This window comes from Dipodomys ordii, unplaced genomic scaffold (assembly GCF_000151885.1).
Source record: "Dipodomys ordii isolate 6190 unplaced genomic scaffold, Dord_2.0 Scaffold147, whole genome shotgun sequence".
Lineage (NCBI taxonomy): Eukaryota > Metazoa > Chordata > Mammalia > Rodentia > Heteromyidae > Dipodomys > Dipodomys ordii.
In genome coordinates this window covers 19,939-29,839 of record NW_012267363.1, presented here as the reverse complement: position 1 = coordinate 29,839, position 9,901 = coordinate 19,939, and the positions used below count along the sequence as shown (strand labels likewise).

Genomic DNA, 9,901 nt, shown 5'->3' with positions numbered 1-9,901 from the left:
CTGTGGCTCAAGTGGTAGAGTGCTAGCCTTGAGCTGAAGAGCTGAGGGACAGCGCCCAGACCCAGAGTTCAGGCCCACGACCGGACCGAAAAAATAAAATAAAATCATGGAGTGAGCACTGTGAGAACCAATGAAGTGATTAAAGGACGTGTGTGTGTGTGTGTGTGTGTGTGTGTGTGTGTGTGTGTGTGTGTGTGTGTGTTTGGGCTTAAACTCAGAGCCTGGGATCTGTGCCTGAGATCTTTTGCTCCAGCACTATCAGCCATAGTTCCACTTCCAGTTTTCTGGTGGTTAACTGGAGGTGAGGGTCTCATGTCTCATGGACTTTCTTGCCCTGGCTGGCTTTGAACTGTAATCCTTAGGTCTCAGCCTCCAGAGTAGCTAGGATTACAAGGTATGTACTATCAGCTTCTGGCTAAAAAGATGTTTTAAAATAAGCCGTTCAAACCAGACACTGGTGGCTCACACCTGTAGTCCTAGCTACTCAAGCTGATATCTGAGGATTGAGATTCAAGCCAGCACAGGCAACCAAATCTTAGATTCCAGCCACATCTCAATCCTCCACCAACACCAAACACCTTCTAGAAACCTGAATTTCCTGATCCACAAGTAGCCTTTCACAGAGACAAGTTTAGAGGAGAATTTCACCTTGATTCATAATTTCCTTTGGAACATTTTGAACCACACAGTCTTTTTCTTTTTGAGGTAGAATTTTGACATGTAGCCCAGAGTGGCCTTGGACTATAGGTCCCCTGCCTACACCTCTTGAGTGCTGGATTACAGCTGTATGTCACCACATCTGGCAAACAGCATACCATTTTTTAACTGAAAGGAAATAAAAACCCATATTTTTTGTTGAAGGTAGTCAGGAAAGAAAATGCATAGAATCAGTCTAGAGCAATGTATTTTCTTTTTGAATGTATAGCTTTTTCTATACCTCAGAGGTTCCTATTGCCCAAGGTAATTGACAATTTCAGAGGTACATACTTGAAAAATAACATTCTGACTGACTGAGAGAAGTGCCCTGTGTCACTCTGAGAAGAAACTGACACTGAGAAGTCAGCCACCCTTTTACTTCCAGGAAGACTTGGTGATCAGTGTTGATCTTTGCAGCTCTGCCTCACTGACATGTGAGCAGTTAGGCAGTCACTCTGCAGTGGAGAAGCAATGAATGTTAACCTCACATTGATCAGAGCAGCTATTGGCTCCCATGACAGAGCTAATACATGCTTGATGTCTTCTGTTTTCCTGGCCAAAGATCTGAAGTAAGGGCACAGAACCTGGTGCTTGTGTGACTAGTCATGAGTCTCGTAGCCTTGTGTATCTTATTTTGTTCCCTCATTTGAAGAAAAAAAATGATATCACTTTTGGGTATCTACCCAGAATATCAGAAGTCAGCATATGGTAAAGACACTTGTACTATTCACAGTAGCCAAGTTATGGAAACAGCCCAGATGCCCTTCAACCGATGAGCTGGATTCAAGACAATGTGGTACCGATACACAATGAGATCTTACTCATCCATTAGAAAGAATCAGATTGTGTCATTTGCAGGGAAATGGATAAACCTAGATCAAAATTGTGTTAAGTGAAATAAGCCAGGCTCAGGGAGACAAAGCACACAAGTTTTCTCTCATATGTGGAAGCTAGATCTAAAATACAACTAGGCATGATAACACATACAGGACTGACTAAAAGAGGGTAGCATAACTCCTCTGCCCAACTAAAGTACTGCTCATCAAAAATACTAGAAGTGAAATGCAAACAAGTATTCTTTTGTTTTTTGTGGGGGGTGGAGGGAGGAGTACAGGAATTGATGGAGGAAAGGTGAGCAAGTGCCATCATTGTATTCAATGTGCACAATGTGAAAAGTAAACTATGTAACTTGTGGGTGGGGATTGGAGCAGGAAATTGGGGGAGAATGAAGGAAGGGGTGACATTGTCAAGAAGCACTGTCCGCATAACCTGACATGGAACTGCAACCCCTTACTATAACTACTTAATAATAACAATGAAAATACTTCTAAAAAATGAATGTATCCAAAAGACATACATCTGAGAGTTCACATAGTCATTACACCCAGCTCACTCTTAAGAATATTAGGTTTTCAAAATGTAAATATGTTTTATTTAACATGTTTATCATCTATACCACTTACATCTGGTGTAAAAACGGCAACCCATGCCATGCCTGGAATGTTCCAAAGCTCACTTCTGTGATTAAATTGCAACCGAGATTTCTAAAAAACAAACAATAAAAACCATAAGCCAAAAAAGAAGGAAAAAAGACATCTTTTTCAGAACTTTATCAGCTCACACTGATTCTAATTTACATATAATGAAACAATTCTGTTACTTCCCTGTATTTTAAAGAAATCTTCCTGTGGACCATCCTGGCTTGTGATTTCTGCTTTCATATTTACACATGCAGTGTCAAGTGACCCTCATTGATGGACAACAGGTTTTTGTATATCCACTCATTTTGGGCTGCACAGTTCTTTGCTGTGGAGCCTTGTCCCGTCCATTGTAGGATGCAACCAGGACATCAGCATCCCTCTAGACATGTCTGCCCAGTACATGCACATAGCATATCCACAGTTGCTAAATGACTTCTGGGTACAGGCCATTCATTGGCTGAGAACAACTGCTTTGTAATGATTCTGTCTGACCTATAATGATTCTCACACTCATATTTGCTAGTCTAAAAGAATTTCATATATATATATATATATGTATTTTTTTGGGGGGGATCCAGTCGTGGGGCCTGAACTCTGGGCCTGGGCGCTGTCCTTCAGCTCTTCAGCTCAAGGCTAGCGCTCTACCACTTGAGCCACAGTGCCACTTCCGGCTTTTTTCTTTTTGCTTATGTGGTACTGAGGAATCGAACCCAGGGCCTCAGGCATGCAAGGCAAGCGCTCTGCCACTGAGCCACTTCCCAGCCCCAATATATATATATATATATATATACATACATACATACATATAGTAACTTTATACTAGCAAAATTTAATTCTATTTCAAAAGGAGCTGATATATGTGAAATAATGACTTCTTTGGGGGTGTGAGAGGGCGAGCCTTGGGGCTTGGACTCAGGGCCTGAGCACTGTCCCTGAGCACTCTACCACATGAGCCACTGCACCACTTCTGCTTTTACTGTTCATGTGGTACTGAGGAATCAAACCCCAGGAATCATGCATGCTAGGCACGCACTCTAGCACTGAGCCACATTCCCAGCCTGAGATAATGAAGTTCTATTTGCAACTTACACGAACTTCAGGAAAGGCAATGATTCAAATGTCCGTCTTTCAATTGACTGTATTTTATTGCAGGACAAATCTCTAGAAAAAGAAAAAGGAAAATATTATACTCAGAATCTATTAGATATCTAATGAGGATGATTAAATAGTAGACTTTAAGACATATAATATTGAACACATAACAATTATTTCTAAATTATAAAGCTTTGGATTTTTACTTTCTTTTATCAAGTAAGTCTGGGCACACCTAATAGTTACACCTATTCATCATGATCATCTGATCAATGAAACATGTAATTATAGATACTGATGGATTTTGGATAATCTTTCAAGAGAGCAGAACAACGAACAGGTAATATTTTGTATTCTCATCAAATTAAGCTCAAGGTTGTAAGCCCTGTATATAATATATACTGTAAGGTTCTATATATTTATATATAACGTATATTTATATACAATGTGTAAGATAGTCATTGCATATCTGTTATATGTATAGCCTATAGGGCTGTACTAGGGCTTGAACACAGGGCCTTGCACTGTTGCTAGGCTTTTTCTCTTAGAAGTTCATGCCCTATGACTAGAACCATACGTCCACATTGAGCTCTTTGCTGGCAGTACACCTTTTCTGCACTTCTGCTGCACTGTTGCTTGACCTTTTAAGCCCATGAGTTCTTAGAGGGTAGATCCCTGCCTTACTCATCTTTGTTTGCTCCAATCTAGACACAGCCAATTTATCTCCTTTTTTATTGGTGAATGATGATATACACGGTAGTGTGATATAAATAGCTTGCAATGCATTTCATGGTAGGAGAAGCAAAGGGATGATTTCATGGAGAGTTTTCTTATTTGTTTCCTTCCAACCATGTTTGGAGGTTTGAGAGCCCAGGTGGCAGAAAGGCCACAAAGAGTCAGTAGAAAACTAGGCATCATGTGCTGGGAATGTGGCTTAGTGATAGTCCTTGCCTAGCATGCATGAAGCCCTGGGTTCCATTCCTCAGAACCACACAAACAGAAAAAGCCACAAGTGGTACTGTGGCTCAAGTGGTAGAGTGCTAGCCTTGAGCAAAAGAAGCTCAGAGGAGACAGTGCCCAAGCACTGAGTTCAAGCCCCAGGACTGGGGAAAAACAAACAACGACAATGACAAAAACTAGTCATCACCTTAGAACCTAGCAGGGTTGATAATTCAAAGAATTATTTTTTTGTGTCATGCAAATCACTTGATACTCTCTTCTATTTTTGAACAAATTAACTTGAAAATAGCTCATTACGGTAGGAGCCTGATTAATGGAAACATTCATAAGCTTAATGAGAATGGATCTTTGGACCCCATGGACAAAGCATAAAAATGAGGCGAAACATATATATATATATATTATATGTTTTTGGTGTCAGTGCTGAGGTTTGAACTTAGGCCTTGGATGCTGTCCCTTGCTCTACCACTAGAGCTGCACTTTCCCTTCTGATTTTGTCCTGGAAGTGGAGATGTGTGCACGCACGCAAGTGCCCGTGCACTGGTGCTGGGGCTGAATCCAGTGCCTGCTGCTGTCCCTGAGATAAATTTTCTCAAGGCTAGTGTTCTACCACTTGAACCACAGTACCACTTCTAGTTTTCTGGTGGTTAATAAGAGTCTACTGGACTTTTTTGCCCCAGTTGGCTTGAAATTGGGATCCACAGATCTCAGCCTCCTGAGTAGCTAGAGCTAGATGCATGAATCATCTGTGCCTGGCCAGGCTGTACTTTTTCTTTTTTCTTTTTGCCAGTCCTGGGGCTTGAACTCAGGACTTGGGCACTGTCCCTGATCTTTTGCTCACAGCTAGCATTACCACTTGAACCGTAGCACCACTTCAAGCTTTTTCTGTTTATGTGGTACTGAGGAATTGAGCCCTGAGGGCTGAGGGCTTCATGCATGCTAGGCAAGCACTCTGACACTAAGCCACATGCCCAGCCCCAGACTGTGTATTTTTAAGAAAACATTTTTATGAGTATCAGGAATTGTTGAGGTCTTAGTACCATTTTTCTCAGTAAGGACAGTTTTTCCCTGTCTATATGTTATCTGTATAATTAATCTGATAATGAATAGTAAGTACTTATTGCTAGACACATTCTTACATAGCTGCAGAATTGATTGCTGGAAGGGATTTCAATAATCTGAATAATTTATACATAATTACAAATAAACTTACTAACTTACAAATATTCAAGAGATAGGAGTCCTTCAAATGAATCCTTATGTAATTCAGTAAGGCGATTTTCACTGAGAATTCTGGAAGATAAAAAGGTTATTTCTGGATCTAAATTCATCCAGCATTGGGAAATATATTGAATAGAGAGATACATTATGGGAAAAGAAAGGCTGTCATTTTCTGTTGCCTAGAGTGTATGGTGGCACACCTTTTTTGAGGCCAATTGACATTTCATGTGTACCATAGTGTTCATAATAAAATCCTGCTTCTAGATTATTCTGCTGAATGATTTGTCTAGATTCACAAAGAAGTATGTATGGGGTTGTTCACTGTAGCCTTGAATGCAACAAGCTAACGGGGAATTCTCTAAATATTATGGGAAATAGGAAATACAGCACAAGGCATCCAAACTATGGAATGTTTTGCAAACACTTAAAGAAATAGGATAATCCTCTATGTTAAGATTAATAGCATATGTTATGAAATGTAAAAATCAACTTGCAGTATGTTACCATTAGTAAGAAAATGATACCACAAACCTATTCTACTATATGTAAAAAGTACAGTAAATACATATGCAAATATAGTAAAATAGTGCACAATTGCCTGGGAAAACGTCTTTCTACTATACTCTTGTTTCAGGTATAGTTTTCATTCTGTTATTAACATCAGTTTTATCCACTAAGAATGTAAGCATCCATCCCTTGTACAATAGAGAATGATTTCAACTTGCCACAATACTTAGTTCAAAATGGGTCCATGAAACTTTATTTTGCATGATAGTTGAAAGGCCTCATCCTGCATGCAAGACAAGCACTCTGCCCCTTAACAATATCCCAAGTACCCATAAGCTTGATGTTCAAATACTTGCAGAATTTCAGTCAGTAGAGGTTGATTAGGATATGGAGGGGCAATGGCTTTTCTCAAAGGTACTCCCTTCAAGATTCTGGGCCAAGGAGGGTCTTACAGTAGTGTCATATTCATATTTGAAGAGAATATACTCACAGTTTCTCAGTCCAACGGTATGATGCCCATATATTTTCTTCAATATAAGAAATTTTGTTTCCTTTGAAATTTCTATGGAGAAACAGTTTATATCGAGGAATAAATAGGAAAAGATTAGAGGAAGAAAAAGTCATTGCAACCTCATGAGGCATAATCAAATGCAGGGGAAAACCCAACTTTTTCTACTTTCTGAAGCTATGATTTGCACACCAAAGTAAAAAAGTGGGTCCACTGGCAGGAAAGAAGAGGCTCCTCAACAGAAGCTTTTAATTTCCTGTCTGTCCAATCAATCTCGTGCATGTCTAGTTCCAATTACCCCGGATGTAATTTTCCTGAATCATTTGTGTTTAAACTGACTTCTAAATCAATAAGAAAATGGTGACAGAAAAAGGGACAGATGTATATTGTTGGAAAACAGGAATAAAAACCTCTCTGTCAGGTAGTACCAAAGCTGTGCTTAAATGCCATTAAGGAGGATGAAGCCTTAGAAGGAAGTATGTCTTGGAAAGGTAAGGAATAATAGAAATTAGAGGAGTTAGTATGTTGATGAGGGAAGAGCTCAGAGACATGTTTCATACAGGGAAAAGCATGATTCATTGAGACAAGAGTTAAGTTTTATTACCTCATCAGGAAAAAAAATGCCAAAGACAGACATCAGAAAGAAAATGGTAAGAGGTTTAATCTTATTGGAAGTATGGCATGTAAGATGGAGTAATAAACAGGATAGGGAAGAACTGTATGCTTTTAGATTTTATTCTCTATATATCTATAAATTGTGTATGTGTGTGTGCATGCCCATGCACACAGGCACGCACTAGGGATTGAACACAGAATCTTGTGTATACAAGGCTCTGTTACTAAGCTTGGTCATCAGCCCTTGGTTTTTGAGACAAGAGCTGGTAAAGACAAGACTGGCATTGAATTCTCCTCTCACTCTCCCTTCTCTCTTCTCTCTCTCTTTATCACTCCCTCCCTCCCTCCCTCTCTCTCCCTCTCTTACTTCCTCTCCCCCCTCTCTCTACAGTGTGTGTATTAAGCATGTGTACTGCAAAACTGGTTTCTGTTATTTTTTTGGAAGCTGGAATGTACATATGAAAACACATGTGAGCAGAGGCTGGAGGCTCACGCCTGTAATCCTCCCCACCCGGGAGACTGAGACCTGAGGATTACCATTCAATTCCAGCCTGGGAAGGAAACCCTGAAAGATTCTTATCTCCAAGTAGCCACCAGAAAACCAGAAGTGGCTCTTTGGCTCCAAGTATTAGAGCACTAGCCTTGAGCAAAGAGCTCAGGGATAGGCCCCAGGCCCTGAGTTCACTCCCCATTGTCAACCAAAACAACAGAAAATAGAAAAGAAAAACTAAGGCTAATACTGATTGAAAAATAAATTTTTCTGATTCTGTTTGGCCTTTGACTTAGGGCCTGGGTCCTGTCTCTAAGCTTTTCTTGCTTAAGGATAGTATTCTATCACTTCTGGCTTGTTGCTGGTTAATTTGAAATAAGAGCCTCACAACCCTTCCAACTGGGACTGGCTTTGAATCATAATCCTCAGATCTGAACTTGTTCAGTAGCTGAATTCCAGGTGTGAGCCACCATTGCTTGGCAAAAGCACATGTTTACTAGAAGCTACTGAGGTACCTTAATCAATCCTTAGTCTTTGCTATAACTCTCCTGCTCAGTTCATATATTCTTTGTCTGGTAGTGAAGTAGAGAAGATTTAAGTCTGCTCATCTGCCTAGTAGACTTTTCCATTCAACTGCAAGACCAAACTGAACTCCTTTCTCATGAACTGGTTTTCCTTTCTTGACTACTCTGTTTCTATCACTGTCAGGTTCATTCATTCAGGACAGAAAGTATAGAGTCCTGTTTGGTACACTCATGCCCACATTTTGTCAGTCAGTGATTTTTCTCTGTTGTTCTTTTTAGAGAATGCTACAATTTTGTATTTGCATCAGAACTTCTGTGACTCGGAATCTTCATGGAAGCAGACAAGGGGCAGCCTCAAATAAAAGCTTGGCAAGTGGATACAATAGGAAGATGAGAACAAGGAAAATGAAGAAGTGAAAAGTTTAAAAGCCAGCCAGGCACGGGTGGCTCATGCCTGTAATCCTAGTCCTTAGGAGGCTGAAATGTGAGGATCTCAGTTTGAAGCCAGCCGGGCAGAAAAGTACACGAGATTCTTATCTCCACTAACCACTAGAAAACTGGAAGTGATGCTGTGGCTTGAACTTGTAAAATGCTAGTCTTGAGCAAAAGAGCTTAGAGACAGTACCCAGGTGTCCTGAGTTCAATCCCCTCAACCAACCTAAAAAATAAGAAAAGAAAGCCAGGAGGCACATGCCTCCAATCCTAACTACTCAGGAGGCTGATATCTGAGGATCTTGGTTTAAAGCCAGCTGGGTCAGAAAAGTATGTGAGACTTGTTATCTCCAATAAACCGTCAGAAAAGGGAAGTGACATTGTGGCTCAAGTAGTAGAGGGTTTGCCTTGAGCTGAAAAGCTCAGAGACAGTGGCCAGGCCCTGAGTTCAAGCCCCACAACCAATCTAAAAAATTAAGAAAACAGTAAAAGTCAACATTACTCAATACTGGATTGGAGAGAGGACAAAAAACTTTAGAAAAAGAATGCCAGGCAGAATGCCCAGCACAAAGGAGGTAGGGGGATACTTGCAAGACAGTGAAAAGTTGCTTCTTGGGGTCCATATCTGGCACAGGAACTTGGCGGAGCCTCTGCCCTGGGCTGAGATCCACACATGACAGTGTCTGGTTTTGGCAGTGACAGAGCTCACATAACTTGATGCTTGAAGGGGCATTCTGTTCCGTTTGCACAGCTAAAGCATTTTCTGTGATGGTGGTTGTTGGAAATTGAGTCAATCGTTTAACTGTGCCTTGAGTCAAGGTTGAATGCTGAGTTTGCAACCTGTATGGATGTCCAAGTGTCACTTCACTGTGCTTTGGAGTAGTAGTCTCTATAAATTGTGACACTGGGTGATATCCTGTTGTTGGAGGTTTAGCCACAGCCTCTAACTGTGGCCTACGTGTAGGCTGAGTTTTCATTGTATTAGGCCAATTTGAGGGCTTCGGCAGAGGCTGAGTTGAGGCCTTCTGCCACGGCTGAGTTGGGGTCTTCAGCCAAGGCATGCTTCCGGTCTTCTGCTTAGGCTGAGTTACAGTCTTCCACAGAGGTTTATTGGGCGTCTCGTGCAGGGGCCGAGTTGTGGTCTCCTGCCGGGACTGAGTTGGGGTGTTCTGCAGAGGCTGAGTTGGGAAATCCTGTAAAGGCTGAGTTGGAGTCTCCCTGCGATTTTTTATTTGGGTCTCCAGAAGATGGTGAGTGGGAATCTGCAGAGGTTGAGTTGGTGTATCCTGCAGAAACTGAGGTAGGATTGCCTGCAGATGCTGAGGTGTGGTCTCCTGCAGATGCAGAGGTGTGGTCTCCTGCAGATGCAGAGGTG

At 41.1% G+C, this 9,901-nt stretch overlaps 1 protein-coding gene across 1 annotated transcript in view; it reads right to left on the bottom strand.

Moving 5' to 3' along the window:
• The window catches only part of LOC105997492 (leucine-rich repeat-containing protein 37A3-like), a 25,709-nt gene that overhangs the window by 12,050 nt on the left and 3,758 nt on the right, over window positions 1–9,901 (bottom strand). The window contains exons 3-7 of the mRNA XM_013031928.1: window positions 9,118–9,744; window positions 6,448–6,519; window positions 5,451–5,522; window positions 3,267–3,338; window positions 2,160–2,240 (exon numbers count right to left, since the gene is read on the bottom strand). Of these exons, the coding sequence (XP_012887382.1) occupies window positions 2,160–2,240; window positions 3,267–3,338; window positions 5,451–5,522; window positions 6,448–6,519; window positions 9,118–9,744 (924 nt within the window). The remainder of the gene's footprint in view (window positions 1–2,159; window positions 2,241–3,266; window positions 3,339–5,450; window positions 5,523–6,447; window positions 6,520–9,117; window positions 9,745–9,901) is intronic.